This window comes from Mauremys mutica, chromosome 14 (assembly GCF_020497125.1).
Source record: "Mauremys mutica isolate MM-2020 ecotype Southern chromosome 14, ASM2049712v1, whole genome shotgun sequence".
NCBI lineage: Eukaryota > Metazoa > Chordata > Testudines > Geoemydidae > Mauremys > Mauremys mutica.
In genome coordinates, this window is record NC_059085.1 from 43,461,658 (window position 1) to 43,480,503 (window position 18,846).

The following is an 18,846-nucleotide window of genomic DNA, read 5'->3' on the forward strand; positions in this document are numbered from 1 at the left end:
ATTGCCCTTATATAAATCCATGGTACGCCCACATCTCGAATACTGTGTACAGATGTGTTCTAGCACTAGAAAAGTTTCAGAAAAGGGCAACTAAAATGATTAGGGGTTTGGAGAGGGTCCCATATGAGGAAAGATTAAAGAGGCTAGGACTCTTCAGCTTGGAAAAGAGGAGACTAAGGGGGGATATGATAGAGGTATATAAAATCATGAGTGATGTTGAGAAAGTGGATAAGGAAAAGTTATTTACTTATTCCCATAATACAAGAATTAGGGGTCACCAAATGAAATTAATAAGCAGCAGGTTTAAAACAAATAAAAGGAAGTTCTTCTTCACGCAGCGCACAGTCAACTTGTGGAACTCCTTACCTGAGGATGTTGTGAAGGCTAGTCCTATAACAATGTTTAAAAGGGAACTGGATAAATTCACAGTGGCTAAGTCCATAAATGGCTATTAGCCAGGATGGGTAAAGAATGGTGTCCCTAGCCTCTGTTCGTCAGAGGATGGAGATGGATGGCAGGAGAGAGATCACTTGATCATTGCCTGTTAGGTTCACTCCCTCTGGGGCACCTGGCATTGGCCACTGTCGGTAGACAGATACTGGGTTAGATGGACCTTTGGTCTGACCCGGTACGGCCGTTCTTATAACTGTGCAACTTGTAACAATTGATGCAAACTAACAACATCAAGGAAAATTGGGCATTGTGTACTCAGCTGCATCAAATACCCATGGTTCCATCACATGTAAACATCAAGATTGGTTTGATGAAAATACTGACAAAGGGAGACTATTGAATGAGAAATATCAGCTCCATAAGGCCTGTTTAGGAGACAGCACTTCAACATCTAAGAAGGCAGTCTTCAATAACATCAAGAGAATTGTCCAATGCAAACTCTGAGAGATGCAAAACTGATGCCTGAGCAGCTAGGCAGATGAGAGTCAGTCTTATGCAGACAGCAATGGTATGAAGAATTTCTATGATGCTCTAAGGACAAACTATGGGCCATGGTCATCAGGAACATTTCCAATACTGAGTGCCGATGGCACCACACTGCTCATTGACAAAGAAAAAAAAAAAAAGATACAGCAAAGATGGGCAGAACAGTTTAACAACATATCAAGCATCTATTAGCAAGGAGGCAATTGATCAGCTGCCCCAGATTGATATTAACATCTCTCTTGCTGATCCCCCAACACTCACAAACTGCAAAAATGATGGACCAGCTGTCAAATGGTAAAGCACCTGAAGCAGATGCTATACCAAGGGTCAGCAACCTTTCAGAAGTGGTGTGCCAAGTCTTCATTTATTCACTCTAAGTTAAGGTTTCATGTGCCAGTAATACATGTTAATGTTTTTAGAAGGTCTCTTTCTATAAGTCTATAATATATAACTAAACTATTGTTGTATGTAAAGTAAATAACGTTTTTAAAATGTTTAAGAAGCTTCATTTAAAATTAAATTAAAATGCAGAGCTCCCCGGACCAGTGGCCAGGACCCGGACAGCGTGAGTGCCACTAAAAATCCGCTCACGTGCCATAGGTTGCCTACCCCTGTGCTATACCATAAGTCTATAAAGCCAGAGGCTTGCACATGGCTCTGAAACTGACTGAATTTTCCCAGTCAATGTGGACTCAAGGAACTATGCCCCAGAAGTACAAGGTTGCATCCATCGTCCACTTGTCCAAACAGAAAGGTAAACAGACAATCCTGCAACAACTATCAGGACATCTCTTTGTTGTCAATAGCCAGCAAAATTCTCACCAGAATTATATGTACACATCTGACTACTACAGAAACAGAGGAGGAGGAAATCCAGAGGCCAATAAAGTCTTAAAGAAAAGCAAAGATCACTCATTTTTCTACTACTCATCACCCTGGATGGTAGGTATCCAAGCAAATATAGTTAATATAAACACCACCCTAATAAAATTCAGAATCAAACTACAATATATTTTGTTTTATGTAGTAATAAAACACCAATCACTGTTGTCTATATATAGGGGAAGAATCTGATTTGTAATGCTTGGAAAAATTCCCATCTAAAAGGGCGTCAGCGAAAACAGATGTTGAATCTTGGTTCATTTCTCTAACAAACTAATGCTTAAGTAAATACAGATATTTCTCACCTTGTAACAGTTTCTCTTTCAAAGAATGACAGGCTTGGATATATCTGGAGTACAAGTTTGGTGGAATTTTGTCAGCTCTGCAGTAAGAGAATTTTTTTTTTCCCATTTACATCGTTTAACCTCAGAGTTCAGACTCATTAAAATAAGGGCATAACTATATTTCATACAAGAATTTTTTTCTCCATTGACTAGTAGCACTAAAGCAGACACTGCACTTGACAACGTTTTTATGATACCACCTGGCATAAAGCCAAGATAGTTGCACACTAGACATTAGCAGTATTATACAATCTGTGGGGGTAAGAGTGCACAGAAGGGAGTGCAGTCATGGGACAGAGTATGCACTCATCTCAAGTGCAGGGCGAGACTGAGATTAAAGGCTGTATGATCTCCAAACACCTGATAGGCAGGTATACAAATACTAAATGTTCATTACAGTGTTAATAGAAGGATCAATTAAATCAGTTTAAATTGTAACATGCAGCTAGGAGCTTGTCTGCACAGTGGGGTAACACACTCTATGGGGGTGTGATTTCTAAAGCATACTAATGTGCTTTAATTGGTCCGTGTAGACCCTGCTGGTGCACACTAAGTGCTCCCTAGTGTACTTTAATGTAGTGCTGTCTGAAACAGTACTACGTTAAAGAATACCAGCAGGGTCTATAAGGACCAATCAATGTTCAATATACTAGTAAACTTTAGAAATCATACCCTCATACAGTGCATTATCTCACCATATAGACAAGCCCTAAGTCTTAGATATAGTTTGGAATTAAGAGACATGACTGAATGCCTCATTTGTAGGCATTCATAAAGAAATGTTTGTTTTAAAGTCAGCTACAGAAAAGTTACTAGTTTTGAAACAGGTTTATTCCCACTAGGCAAGAAAATGTCAAACAGTCAATATTCAGGAATAATTGCATTCTTAACATGGGACATGTCCTCCTTCGACACTATCCTGACAAACCATAAAAGCAGATCTTGAAGTACTGCCATTGCAGCAAACCCATTCCCAGCAGCAAGGCACTGTACCTGTCAACGGAAACCAGGTGTCTCAGAGGGTGAGAAATCCTACCCATGAGGTTAGCTAGTAGGTACCATTTTGCAAACAAGGTATCACAGCACATGAACCTCAGATAACCTGATACTTTAGTAAAACACTCCCAACACATAGTCCAGAAAATCAGAAACTCCCTTTGCCTCATATGCTTTATTTTCATACCTCTTCAAGGAGTCTATAAAAATGATGCGCAAGTCTGGAATTTCAGGGAGCTGAAACAAAAAGCAGCCAAGTCAGAAATGCATTTACTACCCACAAACATGTTTCCAAATGAAAGGAAAAGAAACATACTAACCACACGTGGCGTGAGTAAAGCAGGAATAAAGTGGGAAGTATAATAGGGTCTTCTGAAAATACTAAAACAAAAGGTGAAAAGATTAGCAACTAAATATGGAGGGCAATTTCATTAATATCTTAGGAATGATTTCTGCTTGCTACACAAATAAGAATATTTGAGAATATTTGAGTATAGTTGCTTCAGTTAAAAACCAGAACAAACTTTATTAACCATAAAAACTCAGCAATTTAAAATGGAGAAATACCATACCCGTGTTAACTATTCTTAGTGTGGGGTTTCCTTATTATTAGCTTCTCAGAGGATAAAGCAGAGGTCGGCAACCTACAGCACACGTGCCAATTTTTGATGGCAAGCGGGGCAGGCTGAGCTGTTCAGCCTGCCACCGCTCTGGGGTTCCCGCTGCTGACCCCTTGCCAGCTGGGGTCCCGCCGCCAGTCCCACTCAGCGCCCACTGCTGGCCTACATGAAGGAACCCCAGGCTGGCAGTGGGCTGAGACCCCGGCTGGCAGGAGCCAGTGGCTGAAAGCCCAGAGCAGGAGCAGGCAGAGACGCTCAGCCCACCGCCGAAACCCCAGAGCTGGGCGGGCTGACCCACTCAGCCTGCTGCCACTCTGGGTTCTGGCTCCTGGTCCCCATCGCAGCCCCACTCACCTTGCTTCCGGTTGGAGTTCCAGCGCAGGACCCCTGCCAGACAGGGTCCAGGCCTCTGGCCCTACCAGCCACCAACTCCACTCACCTCAGCTGCCGATCTGGGGTTCCAGCCAGTTAACAACTGATCACTCAGAAGCCTGTGTGCAGCTTAAAGTATCCAAATATGTGCCACCAGACATTGGAAAACTCAGCAAGGAAAAGCAAGGGCAAGGATCACACTAAACCAGTAAGATCTGCATTTTAATTTAATTTTAAATAAAGCTTCTGAAAGATTTTGAAAAAAACTTTGTTTACTTTACATAACAGTAGTTTGGTTATCTATTATAGACTTATAGAGAGACCTTCTAAAAAATGTTAAAATGTATTACCAGCACACAAAGCCTTAAATTAAAGTGTATACATGAAGACTCAGCACACCACTGCTGAAAGGTTGCCGACCCCTGGGACAGAGTCCAAATTCCCAGCTAGTATTCATAGCATGAAACACTGGGTTTTCACACAGTGCATTCTTATAGACATTGTTTTTTGATTTTTAAACATCCTCAAAAAATGGCTTTTTAACGGAAGCGGAGTCTTCCCTTCTGTGTACATATGGCCTTTTTATCCTCTATCATCGAAACAAATAGCCTGAGCTTAGATGATTACCGCAGCACTGGATAAATTAACAAGATTTTCTTAAGTGCTTCTTTGCTGCCATCCTAAACTTTTCTCTTATTTTTTCTTTGATGTGCTCTTGAAACAGAATCTTTTGAGAAACGTCTAGAAAGATACCATACCTGGCCTCTATCACACTTGTTGGGATCTTCCCTGTATTTTCAAATATCCGAACAGCCTTTTCAACATCTTCGAGTGCCTGGCTTTGGGGCTGGCTCATGCAGGTGACAAGGAGGGAATAATATAGTGAAGTCTTTAGCATAACGGAGTAAATCATTCTTGCTTAGTAACAGTGGTCTTATTTTTACAGCACAGAGACAAAGGGTGCAACTACATAACTGAAACAGGCTGGTATGGAGAGGAACAGTGCAAGTATACTGGGAAGGCTGCTCTATCTTCTGTATTTCATGCACTTTGGTTTTTGGGATTGGTTTTGGGGTTGAATTCAGTGCTCATAACCTTTCACTTAATTGCATTAGCTAGAACTAAACAGAATGCAGGGTATGGCCATCTAGGCGTCTCTCAAGCAGGCTGCTAAATCACATGAAGTTGCAACAACTTGTGGCAATCTCCCAATGTGCAAACATACCTAATGCAAATAAGGAAGAGACTAGATGACTCTTTCACTAGGGACTTAAATAGAATTTGATCCTCCTAAGACAAACCACCAATGTACTGAGCTGTTGCACCACTGACAATAGTCTTTTTTCATGCACTTTAAAATGAATTCAGTTTCTTTACTTATTTCCACATTCCATCTGTATGTCCTATTGCATTAACAACTAATCAAAATACAGAAACTATAGAAGAAAGTGTGACTCAAAAGGATCAAGCCAAATATTCCCTTTTTGATTAGTATTATTCAAAATATATCAAACAGGACAGTATAAAACTGCAGTCTGTAGACAACTTCCCCCTCCTTCCCCCCCATGGATTATTCCCCTTAAATGTGAGAGTCGTGTAGATTCTACAGCAAACAGATGCTATACAAAATTCAAAATAATAATTATTTACTGAGCTGATATATTGCATAGTTTTTCATGTAGCCAAAAATGCAGTGTAATTTTATACTGAGAAGTGTTACCACAGTAACAAAGTATAATTTACTGGAAATCCTCCTGGAAAATCCTCCAGTACCTGCACAGCTTCCTTTGTTGAAGATAAATCCTCATAGAGCCCCATGTCTTCTATAGCAACCTGCAAGAGTCACAAGAAAAAGGAAAATGTCACAGAGCAGTTGATATTCTGATGGAAAAGGATTTTTCAGGTGGAGGAGAATGCTTTTCACCAACCTTGAGATCAGCCAGTCGGGTTTTGGCCAGAGTGATATATTCCAAGAGAAAGGGACGGTATTTTGTTGGCACAAAAGGCGGATGCATTATATGGACCTAAAGAGTAAAATTCAAAGCAAGGTTTCCTGTTTTGACAACATACAGAAGCCAGCTTCTGGTTCATCTCCTCACAGATTCCTGGGAGCTTTGAAGCTAGGCAACGACAAGGCACTGTTGCCTGCTTAAGAGCTCACAGAAAAGCCAGTTATACGGCAAAGGAAATCTTTCCACATACAAAATTGCTATTAATTTTAATTTAGTCTCCTGAGGTGCTCTTTCTTCATTGTGTCAAGGCATTAAAATAACTCTCTGCTAGTTTATTTTATAGAGAAAACTTGGTCCTGCTTCTGAGGTTCATATTGAAAGTTATAATATGAATCTGGTCCAGTCAAAGGCCATGTGACCTTAGTTTGATAAACTGAAGCAGTTTGGAGTAGGCCCCTAACAACCCCACAAGAAAATGATCCCCATAAGATGCATCTCACCTTCAGATACTGGGGTGCTTCAAAGGGGACCAATTCTGACAGGAACTCGAAGAGAAAGACCAAAGCCTTCTTACTGCTACCATGGTAACCACTGGCATTTCCAAAGGAAACCTGAAAGGGGAAAAATCCAAATATTGTCTTTCTGCCTTGAGAAAATTACTACCACTGCACCCTGCTACACTTAGCGTAGAAATCCCATCTACTCTATAAATCTGTTATCTGCCCAGATAGTGTTTCTGCAAAAAGATATTCAAAAGGATATTTATAAAAATCAATCTCTGCCAGAAAATCTACCATGGTAAATATCTAAGTTTGGTTTAATGCTGTCTTGTGAGGACATTTGTAGGTAGTTAAATGAGGTAGTATACTGAAGGATTTGCAACAGCAAATGCACAGGTTTCTACACAGGGTAAATACAGCTTTGCTCTGACACACTTAAGCATTACAGGGATAATAAACTCATCTATTGAGATCACACAAAACAAAGAATCAGTTCACTTTTCAATAAATCCTAAATATTTCACCATCAAAAGCTTCAGGACATATTTTCAGACCTTTCAAGCCAATATGCATGTACAAAAATGCATGCAAATTTGTTCGCGTAAATTGCATACACATTTACCACAACTGTAAAAGCAAATGATCCATTATCCTAATGGATCAACACATGCAATTACAAAAACTGCACACACATTTTTGGTAAACAGGAGTACCTTACACATGCATTTCTCTAGCCTACCACTTGTGTTAATGATGATTTCAATTATCATGATTGTAACAAATGTTGTGCAAGGAGAGAGATTTCTGACCAATAAATGGAGAAGCCAACCTGTAGTTAGGGAGGAAGGAAGGACAGATCAGAGAAAGCTAGAATGACTAAAGAAGAAATTATTTTTTTGTAAATACAAAAGGCAATATTTAAGACTAATAATGTTCAGTATCACCAATATCAGGATCATCAATTGTTGCTCTATGTCTACACCAGGCTGACTGACTGAAATGAAGATCTTCTTGTACAGGTTTATATCAACCCATTCTTTCCAGCTGTCTCCCTTGTACACACTTCCTCTTCAGTTAAGGAATAAGATTCCCAGTATTAAGAAGTCCTTATTTATTCTTACCTTAAACCATTCAGCATAAGGCATGAACACAGCAGGACCCTCAAGGGCAGCCTGACGAGCTATCAAGAATGCAGTGATCATGTTTTCCATATCGTAATTCTCAAATGCTTTTATCAGCAGACTGCTCAGTAGATCTAGAAAAGGTATAACAATAGGCCAAACACACTAAATATCTGTGGTAAAAACTTAATGGAATCTTGGCAACTGTGTTGGATTACTACTACAATAAATGCAGCCAATTATCTGTGATAAAAGAGGTCTGGGAAACAGTGACAAGTGGCAGCACATAATACTACACTACCAATTCAAATTTGGGAGAGGCTTTGGGACTCCATCTTAACATCTTTTCATATAAAATAAAAAGGCACTTTTGCTATTCTACATACCCTTTAGACTCTACAGGGCTCCAAGCACTGCACAGAATACAGCAACTGAATGCGCAATAGGAAACTCAGAAAAATTGAGTCTAACTACTAGTATCACATTGTAAGTGCACATGTGAAGGCAGAAGTCAGACTCTACAACACCCTATCAACCACATTAGCAATTAAGATGGTTATCACATAACCACTGGTAGCTGAATTTAAAATTTGAGAAATGGGAAAGTCATAGGATGTGGCATGTGCATCAAGGTGCAACTTGAAGTATTTGACTGGAAAAGCAGAGCTCCTGAATTGTTCATTACCTTATAAACACAGCAGATAATTATACAATGTCTGAAGCCATCTAAAATCAGTGATTATAAATTTAATATTATAATGGTAATTATTGTTGACTGTTCAGCACTTGGAAAGCAAGAGAACAGTGCACACAGGTTCCCTACCAAGTTTCTCAGCCCTCTGTACCTTTAACCAGCTGCTCTGCTTCAGTCTGGCAGACTACCAATGTAGAAAAGCAGGACAGCACGTGCTGCCAATTCACCTCATGAGTCTCCAGAATCTGCTGCAAGTGACACATCAACTTCTCTGCACTGAATGCCACAAACAGCTGGAAGACAGGAACAGTGAATCGCTTTAGCTATGAATTCTAACATTCACTAGAGTGAAATCCACCCCAGACTCTCTTCTCACAGGACACTCCAGACTTCATTAATAAGGCAATTCCCTTCTGCCTGATGGGAAAGCTACATGTCCAACACACCAGCTTCCCAGAGCCCTAGCCTTTTTTGACCCTATTACTGCTACAATAAACAGCAATACTCCCATTTTCTTCAGTGGGAGCAAGGTCAAGTCCGTTAACAAAAACCAAACCACCCAAGTGCCCTGCGCCCACCACTTTATTTATTTTTTTAGTTACTGTTATTGTTACATGCTGGAAAAATTAGTGCTTTTACTTCCATTCTCCCTCCTTTATCCACACATAGTCGTGCAAAATTAATCAGAACAAAATCTTATGACATTCTCTTTCCACCACACTGTTGCCTACCTCTATTAGATGATCCAGATTTTGAGACTGAAATACACTGTTCTTGAGAAGTCCCATCTCAGTCTAGAGCAGTGGTTCTCAAACTTGGGCCACCACTTGTTCAGGGAAAGCCCCTGGCAGGCCAGGCCGGTTTACCTGCCATGTCTGCAGGTTCAGCCGATCGCGGCTCCCACTGGCCACGGTTCGCCGCTCCAGGCCAATGGGGGCTGCAGGAAGGGCAGCCAGCACGTCCCTCAGCCCACACCGCTTCCTGCGGCCCCCATTGGCGTGAAGAGGCGAACCGCGGCCAGTGGGAGCCGCAAATGGCCTAACCTGCGGACGCGGCAGGTAAACAAACTGGCCTAGCCAGCCAGGGGCTTTCCCTGAACAGGCGGCGGCCCAGGTTTGAGAACCCCTGATCTAGAGTATATTAGCATTTCAACAAGAAAAATCAGTACATAAACTGGAGTAAATATATTCTTAAAACAATTTTAATACATCGAGCAGTGAAAGGTTTCAGAAATTGAAGATGTGCAAAAATATAAACAATATTCTCTTAGCAAATCTTGGGAGAGAAACATACTTTGCGATACAAGGTGGTAAGCAGTGGGCAGGTTCTTGCAAAGCTCCACTCTCTCTGCATATGAATGGCATCAGATGCTGCATCCACAGGAAAGAAAACAAGTTTTATTACCACAAATAGTTAGATAAAGAATAAAAACATGAAACCTCCCTGAAATCTGGCATCCAGATATATTGCAGACAGTGATTCACAATCCTTCCTCACACTTTAATTGACAGCCTGCAATTAGCACTATGTGTAAACGTCTCCCAATTCGCAGGCAAGCGGTGCCACACCACAGTTCAATGGGGCTATTTTCCAAATGCTTTGCAGTCCAAATGTATTTCTTCCTAGATAAGTCATACTTTAGAGTAGGCACCAAAAACAAGCAGCCCTCCTGCTTTAAGATTTGATGTAAACCAATAGAAAATAACCCACACAAATTAAAAAAGTGACATCAAGCATTAGGGAGGACTGTATTGTACACTTAGAAACCAAAGCTCACATTACAGCTGAGGATTGATGCACCAGCTACAGCATGAAGAGCTAGCCTTTCCTTCCTTGATTCCTACCTTTCAACAAAGGATTGTAGGTAAGAATCTTAGTCAGAGTGTGAATGAAGAACTGTTGCAGAGACTCTGGAAAGCAGGTGCTTTTGTACATTGTCACAGTGAATATGTTCAGCCTACAAATGAAAACAACAAAAGAACTGCTCAGGAACAATAAATGGGAGCCATGATCCACGATGAATGGAGTACAGTTGATGACTCTTTCCCTTTAAATTTGTTTTCACCAGTCAACTGCCAAAATGAAGAAAACATTGACAGACTCTTACAATACATACAAAAAGAGGTTACTGTGTATTCTGCTCAAACTATCAGCTTACACAATAACAAAGGACGGGACTGAAGACTGAAAGATGCATATGTAAGCAGGGGAATGGTCCTGCTATTGTGAGGAATTTCCTGGCTTCTGCAATACCCTGGTGAAGTGGGCTAGTGAAAGGATCGGAGTCCTCGCTCCCACTTCCTTTACCCAGAGGCCTCCCTGCCCTCGAGGACTCCCCTTCCACTCTCCTGTCCGGCAGAGTCCTCGTAACCCCAACAAGGCTGGGCCCAGGATTCCTGGGGGGCTCAACACCCAACCCTGCTGTGGTCACCTGGGACAGGGGCTAGGGTGTCCCCACTCCAGGGCAGTCTCTCTGCACTGGGCATCTCCCTGACCCACTGATCATTTCATACAATTTAAAGCAAATACAAGTTGTTGAATTAACAATTAATTTAAAAAAAGAGTAAGGAAAAATGGGAAAGGTTAAAGGAAAACACATCGCCCTGCTCCGTGGCAGGGAACATCACAAACAGTGTCTCTGGACATGAGGGCACTTCACAGTCTGTTCCTTGTGGGTCCCAGGTCTCCTCAGGCCCTGGCAGTGCTGCAGGGATGCTGCGGGTTGGACACTTGCAATGGTGGTGACCACACACCTCTGGGCTTTGGGTGGTGGGACCCTTCTTCCCAGTGTCAGCCCCCCATCAGGTTAAGATTCCCCTCTCAGTCTGGCCTGCAGGGACCCTTGGCTGGGGGTGTCTTTCTGCACTGGGCCCTTTGCCCAAGGTTCCCCCTTGGCTAGCCCCAGTTGCTCACCACACCTGGCTCTGTGGCTGCAGCTCTGCTCCCAGCACAGGATCTGCTCTCCCTGGGCTGTCTCTGGCTCTGTGACTCTGCTCCCAACTCTGACCTGCTTCCTGGGTTGTTTTTCTGGCCCCTCTGGGTCTGGCCCGGCTCTGCTCCCCAGCTCAGCTTGGGCCCCTGCTTTCTCCTTAGCTCGGCCCCACTCTGTCTGACCCAGGCAATTCCAGCTCACACAGGGTACGGGACCTCCCTGGCCTCCTGACTCCCTGATTAGCCTACCTGCCCTATCAATCAGGCTCAGAGGCTGAGGCTGACCTGGAGCATTGGCCTCTCCCCATTCTTTTAGTGCTGGGAGCTAGCCAACCAAAACACCCCACTGAATGTTAGTAAGGGGGCAACAGTCCCCTTACACATAGCAGGAATGCTAATTGGGAATAGGACCAAAGCAAGACTAAGGGTGTCTGGAAGCAGGAAGTTCAGGAGGGGAGCTGAACTGATGGAAGCTGCAGGGGACAGGAAGATGAGAACTAGGGTAGGAATAACTGCCGGGAAAGTCACAGAATGCCATGTGGGGATACCATACAATTCAGGACTGGCACCTATGTTGCCAAAGTATACTTTACTACACTTACATTTATTTTCTACAGATATCGTCTATGGTGTTTGCATATGTATATTTGATGAGGGAGGGGAATGCCAAAAATAAGTAGCCATACTTTTAAATTATTTGTAAACAGGTTAAAATAAGCTCATTTTATAATTTTTTAGGTCTACAGAAAACAGACATGCAAGAGTGGGAAAAACACAAACAATACTCACAGGAGGAGATTTCTTACCAGCATTTCACAGCCTGTAATTTAGAAGAATCTTCCTGTTTTTCATTAGCAACAGCATCAAGTACCCCTGATCCCCCAAAATAAAAAAAACAAAAACAAAAAAACCACAAATAGTCAAAGGAAGAGAAAGAAAGGTGTCATTAAACAACATGGAGGAACTAATTAGAACAAGCAACATATGCATCCTTTAAGGAGGTGACCCCTTTAGGGAAATGTTTAGCAGGAACCATTCGTCAGTGCTTGGATCTTATAAAAATTTCTCAAAGTAACACAAGGGCTTAAAAGCTACTAATACTAACCTTGAACCACTTTAAATGGCTCCCCAGCATGCGCTAGAAATTAAACCATTTAAAGATGCACATAAATAAAATTTTATTTCCAAACCCTAGGGCCCTAGGTTCTGAAGTTTGATGTGCTAGGGTAGATCCTTGCACCTGTTTGGCGTCCCACTAAAGACAATAGGATTCTGCATGGAGGAAGGTAGTTTATGCTAAAAGGTCATATATTCACTTATTCTTTAGTGGATGACTAATTCTCCTCGCTATATTAAAGAGAAAGCAGAATGCAGCTTGTTAATTCACCACTGTCCATCCCAACTCTGGGGTTTTCCCATGTTATATCTACTAAGTAACACTCAAGTGAAGACTAGGCCTACTGCATTAATTGCTGATGAAGACAACAAAGTGCACTGGCAACTCACACCCTGTACTGTCTTGGCCCATCAAGTTACAGTTCTCATTGACCAGACAAAATGCTGATCTTTTACTCTAGTGCAGTGGTTTTCAACCTGTGGTCCGCAGACCCCTGGAGGTCCACACCTCCATCTGAAATTTTCTAGGGGGTCCACAAATGGAAAGAGATTGAAAACCACTGCTCTAGTGAATGTGGTAGAGAGAACAGCTTTTCTGTTTCTTGCTCCATCACATCTTCAAAAGCCTCAATTACTGAAGGGAAATCAATAAAGAACTCTTGAGCTTTAAGGAAAGAGCCCTTTGATTAAGAGTGGGGTTCTCTCTTGTGACCCACTTTTAAAAGGAAATGTACTAGGATGCAGGAGACACAGATGCCCCAAACTTGTTCCTTATCTGCCAGACCCTGCTATTTTCTCCCCTCCTAAAGGGGAATAAATTAATGTTAAATAGAGGAGATTAGGGGAGGGGAGAGGAGAAAAACCACTGATCTACAGACACAGGAGCTCACTATCACTGTATACTTAATATAAAGCATAATGCTCCCACTGCTTCTCTCACGCAGACACTTCTCCCCCAGACCAAAGACTTTGTTAAATCATTAAGTTATTTTATATAAAATATCTAAATCTGCTTTAAGGCAGTTGATTAGTTACTGAAGTGTAAAGAGCCCAGTAGTGTCACAGATGTAAATTAAACAAGCTAAACTTAAGGGCCTTAATACTAATTCTTATTATTTTCCCTTTTGTGGAATACCCTGCAGTTTATATACAGTTCTGGGCTGTATTATATTGGCACTGAGAAACCAGAGGAACAACTGGTCAACAGCATTACAGCCACATGTGAGGATTAGGGCAATATACTAGTCTACAAAGCATCAGTGGCAATGACTGGGTGCTCACCCTGCAGAGAGACAGCTGCATGGACAGCACAGAAACAGGTGAGGAAGATCATCTGCTGCTGATCAGAAAAGCTTTGACTTCTGTTTGGTCTTTTTTGCATTGTGATTTGTGATGAAAATCCAGGCATTACTATTCTTACCCACTCAGCAATATCATCAGGACTGCCCAACACAAGATGGATACATGATTCATGGGAAAATTCAGGGAGACTAGTAATTTGAAGATTACACGTGCAATTTAAATTACAAGGTCTCATTCTTGGCTCATTGTTATTAACACATCACTATATAAAGATATTTCAAATTTTACAAAAATTAAAGTTAAAGTTGCAGCGTTATGGTGTCACAATGACTTAGCACCAAGTCACTTGTATAAAACGTGCAAATTCCAAGTTCTTAGTGAGAGAGAGCTAATATAAAGGAACAAGGGGTTATCTGCAATGCAAGGGGAAGCTCATGGGGGAAGGTGCATCAGAGGTATCTTAAATGACTAGCAATGTACATGATGCAACACAACAGAGGAAATCCATCACTGGTAAATAACTCCTTAATACCCTTGGAAATCTCCCAGGAAAGAATGGAGGTATGGCTAGCAAAGTACAATCCTAGTAAATTGTACAAAGCCCCAAATTATAAATAATCAATACTTACATGTCAACATTTTTTGCAGTACAGCATAACAGATCTATTTAAAATTAACAAATTAAGACCATTTAGCATTTAAGAAGGCTGTAAGTATGTTCAGAGACAGTATATTGGCTCAAAAATTAAATTATCCTAAAATTCCTAATTTAAAGATTAACTGTTAACATACAACTATTTGTAGTATAAACACAATATATAGGATTTCCCAGGTTTTTTTTCCTACTGCTTCACAGTATTTTGCACTGCACACTGGAAAGGAAGCAGAGCAATCAAGCAAAATCTATATGTAGAAAAGAAAATGGTGACCCTGAAAAAAGTTACTGTGACAATTCATCATCCCAAAAATAATCTTTACAAAGCATATTGGTTTTGAAAAAAAGCTAGTTTCATAAATTAGTTCAGGAAGGTCCATGATAAACTCTCAAAGAATCACCTCTGCATTGGTCTCCTCACTGTTTACCTCTCTGATTGCTCTCCTGACTTATTGTCCTGTCTATGTTAAACTGTAAGCAATTTGCAGCACGGATTGTGTCTTATACATGGTGCTTTATAGCACACAGAATATCAATGGTGCTTTAAAAAAAAAAAAAGTATAAATAGTAGCACTTTGCCCTTACATGGGGGATTTTCTGGAATTCCACCTTCTTTCCCAGATCTGAAGTTTGCTGAAATCCATTCTGAAGAAACATGATCACAAAGTCTGCAAATCAAGAACCAACAACTGTTTCAGTATTCCCTTCTACCTACAATGAAAGAACACATCCAGTCTCCCAGAAGGGCTACTACTGGTAAAGTTTCATTTGTTACACAGCAAAGTTAGCCTAGTGTTGGGCAACCTCACTATCTCCTTAGAGGTAAAATCATATACGGAATGACCAGAGACATCAGATATCACAGAGGTGCTCAGATACCTCAATCATAGTGGCCACATAAGAACTTAAATAGATCAGGCAGTTCATTGACTCACATATTCCAGTGTCATGCAATCAATACAACAGAATGCCAATTTGTTACACATCTTACGCAAAATAATTTTACAAAGTGATTTATCATCTTTTCCTCATGCTACAAATTCAAATGTATGAAAAGTTAATTGGCTCTTTGGAGTTTTACACTCCAGGTGAGCCTCTTCAGAAGAGAAATCCCACTGTGCCTGAGGAGATCTGTGGAAAAGGATTAACCCACAGCACTATTAGAAGAGATTCACTCAGTGCAGACAAAAATCTCAGACTGAACGTTGAATTTTCAAGAATGCATGTATTTGAACAGTGAACATGCAGAAATTTCAATCAATCAATACCTCAGTTTGCCTGGCAGTACCTGACCAAGTGCACTGGTCAAAAGATCTGACTGGTACTCCTCAGTCAAATTACCAAACTATTGGCTTTTTCTGAACCAGGAGAGAAGCAGAAAATTAGACAAAAAGGTGGGCAAAGGAGAAAACATAAAATGGAATCCTGGTTAGCATTAGGGGTTTTTTTTTTTAAATAGCCAAATGGATGATGGATACTATACAGAGGTGGCATGATCAGGATGCAGGAAATGAGTGCTGGTGACACACATCACCACCAGCGCCCCTTGCTGGTCAAAAAAATGAACTTCAGGCCACTAACATGTAATGTAACAGAATATTAAACGTTTACTTGCAAAGCTACATGCTAGAAGCGATGAAAGACAAATGGAATAGTGGGGACAGGATAGGAGAAAGAGGAACAGGAGATTTTAGCCACCACAACTCTAATGATATCATGGCCAGTACTGGTATGGACAGTCTCTTAATTATTAAAACAAAGTTATGAAGGAATAAAGAAAGAAACTTATGGTTTCAGGTTAACAGTCAAAGAATTCACTTTCTTAAATTCCCTTACCAGTATAGAAATGTAGCCCTCTTCATCAAACCAGATAATGAAGGAATACAAGCTGAAGACTGTTTACATACACCTAAAGTTCTGAGTTGAATGTTGTCTGTTGTAGATTCCAAAGCTTAAGTATTTTAGACCACACTGTGTTAAATGCCTAAACTCAAAGTGTTACCTGAGAGTATGTGCCCAGAAAGCTCCACGTCCAGGGAAGAATTGTCTGTCTGTTTACACAGCAGACAAAGGCTGCTGCATAGCCACTCCACCACAGCAGGGGTGTCTGAATTGCTGAGAAGACAACAAAGCAGGTTTGATTTGTTTCACTCTCTTGATTGTGATATTTGTTTTTCCTCCAACAAACATTCATTCACATTCAGGAGAGGACAGATGCCTCCACTTGACTCCGTGTCTAGTATTTATTTCTTAAAAGCTGTGCCACCTGAAAGCTCTATTTCCTTTATAAAATATTACAGAATGAATGTTCCCACAGAAAGAGAACTGATCTTGAAATCTCATGTTAAATTCATTCTTTATTTCCACCATAAAAATATATCCATGAAGAACTGTAAGAAAAAAAAGCTCTCTTTAGTCTCGAAGGAACTACCTAACATCCTGTGGATGGTTTCTTCAGATCACATAGTTGTTTTTTCAAAGTTCAACTAATTAAAATAGGCAATGCATGCAATTATCTCACCCAGTATCAGTAACAGAAAAATAAAGCAATATCATTATCAGGGGAGTCAAGAAATCTCCAACCTCCTCACATACCATAAGAGGATCATCTGAAGGATTGTTTGATTTTACTTATTAGAACACTGTGGCACAATGCTGTGCAGGGTTTCAATCACATGACTGCTACCAGAACTGAATCTGTAAATTCTCAGGATGACAAAGTTTTTGCCACATGATTCCTAAAATGGGACCTATGGAAAGTCTATCATAAAGCACAATCATTCCAGTATATCTTAACTTCTAACTTCAGTCTATCATCAAAGGTTTCTGTCCTATATCAATTTATAGCATAGAGATAAATTTATTCTCTAAGGTATAACTCTGTTGTAATACTCTGCCTTGTAGTGCGCAGAAGTGCGCAGCTTGCACACAGTAAGATCCTTGTTCTAGACCAATTTTACTTTTTAATGGCCAAATAACTTCTGGAGCAAATTTTAGGCCAAGACACAAACAACTAATCCCAGACAGGTTTCAGAGTAGCAGCCGTGTTAGTCTGTATCCGCAAAAAGAACAGGAGTACTTGTGGCACCTTAGAGACTAACACATTTATTTCAGCATAAGCTTTTGTGGGCTACAGCTCACTTCTTGGGCTAAGTGAGCTGTAGCCCACGAAAGCTTATGCTGAAATAAATGTGTTAGTCTCTAAGGTGCCACAAGTACTCCTGTTCTTAATCCCAGATAAGGCTTCTATATGTTTTGAGAGAATAAAGACATCTGCAAACGTATAAACCTCTGCTTACCTCTCCAGCAGCTCTCCCAAGCTAACAATGTTGCCTCTGTGCAAGTGCCACACAACTTCCAACACGGGAGGATTCTGAGAGGAATAATGCTACAGTCAGATGACAGTGAGTAACATTTACAATAGCAAACTTTCCAGTGGCAAACATTAAAAGAAAATTAAAAACTGGTTTGTCAAATTAAGGGTATGAAAAATCTGAGCTCATTATTACAACTGTAATATATAAAATACCAATTAAAAAAAAAAGTTACCATAGACCTATTCTCTCCTACCCACTTTTGAAATGTTTATTTAAAAAGATAAATAATTCAGGTCACTTTACGTCCCTGGAATAATCCTGATTACATGTCTTCTAAAGGGGCAATGGACACCTCAATGGATTTGAGAATAACTAGGGCTGTTGATTAATCACAGTTAACTCAAAAATTAATCGCAATTTATCACAGTTTTATTGACCTGTTAAACAGAATACCAATTGAAATTTATTAAATATTTTGGATGTTTTTCTACATTTTCATATATATTGTATTCTGTGTTATAACTGAAATCAGTGTGTATTATTTTTTATTATAAATATTTGCACTGTAAAAATTATAAACAAAAGAAATAGTATTTTTCAATTCACCTCATACAGGTACTATAGTGCACTCTTTGTCATGAAAGTGCAACTTACAAATGTAGAATTTTTGTTGTTACATAACTGCACTCAAAAACAAAACAACATAAATCTTCAGAGCCTACAAGTCTACTCAGTCCTACTTCTTGTTCAGCCAAGCACTAAAAACAAACAAACAGTTTGTTTACATTTACAGGAGATAACGCTGCCCTCTTCTTATTTGCAATGTTACCAGAAAGTGAGAACAGGCATTTGCATGGCACTTTTGTAGCTGGCATTGCAAGGTATTTACGTGCCAGATATGCTAAACATTTGTATGCCCCTTCATGCTTCGGCCACCATTCCAGAGGACATGCTTCCATGCTGATGACACTCGTTAAAAAAATGCATTAATGCTCCTTGGGGGAGAACTGTATGTCCCCTGCTCTGTTTTACCTGCATTCTGCCATATATTTCATGTTATAGCAGTCTCGGATGATGACTCAATATCTTGTTCATTTTAAGAACA

General features: G+C 40.5%; 1 protein-coding gene across 4 annotated transcripts in view; it reads right to left on the reverse strand.

Moving 5' to 3' along the window:
- Positions 1 to 18,846, reverse strand: part of FANCA (FA complementation group A) — a 66,717-nt gene that overhangs the window by 38,399 nt on the left and 9,472 nt on the right. For all 4 annotated transcript variants that reach the window (XM_044987242.1, XM_044987246.1, XM_044987243.1 and 1 more), the window contains exons 6-21: positions 17,724 to 17,797; positions 16,427 to 16,539; positions 15,010 to 15,092; positions 14,399 to 14,432; positions 12,158 to 12,224; positions 10,265 to 10,377; positions 9,714 to 9,790; positions 8,572 to 8,713; positions 7,727 to 7,860; positions 6,606 to 6,716; positions 6,082 to 6,177; positions 5,927 to 5,986; positions 4,912 to 5,000; positions 3,482 to 3,542; positions 3,349 to 3,398; positions 2,127 to 2,203 (exon numbers count right to left, since the gene is read on the reverse strand). In XM_044987242.1, coding sequence (XP_044843177.1) covers positions 2,127 to 2,203; positions 3,349 to 3,398; positions 3,482 to 3,542; positions 4,912 to 5,000; positions 5,927 to 5,986; positions 6,082 to 6,177; positions 6,606 to 6,716; positions 7,727 to 7,860; positions 8,572 to 8,713; positions 9,714 to 9,790; positions 10,265 to 10,377; positions 12,158 to 12,224; positions 14,399 to 14,432; positions 15,010 to 15,092; positions 16,427 to 16,539; positions 17,724 to 17,797 — 1,381 coding nt within the window. The remainder of the gene's footprint in view (positions 1 to 2,126; positions 2,204 to 3,348; positions 3,399 to 3,481; positions 3,543 to 4,911; positions 5,001 to 5,926; positions 5,987 to 6,081; positions 6,178 to 6,605; positions 6,717 to 7,726; positions 7,861 to 8,571; positions 8,714 to 9,713; positions 9,791 to 10,264; positions 10,378 to 12,157; positions 12,225 to 14,398; positions 14,433 to 15,009; positions 15,093 to 16,426; positions 16,540 to 17,723; positions 17,798 to 18,846) is intronic.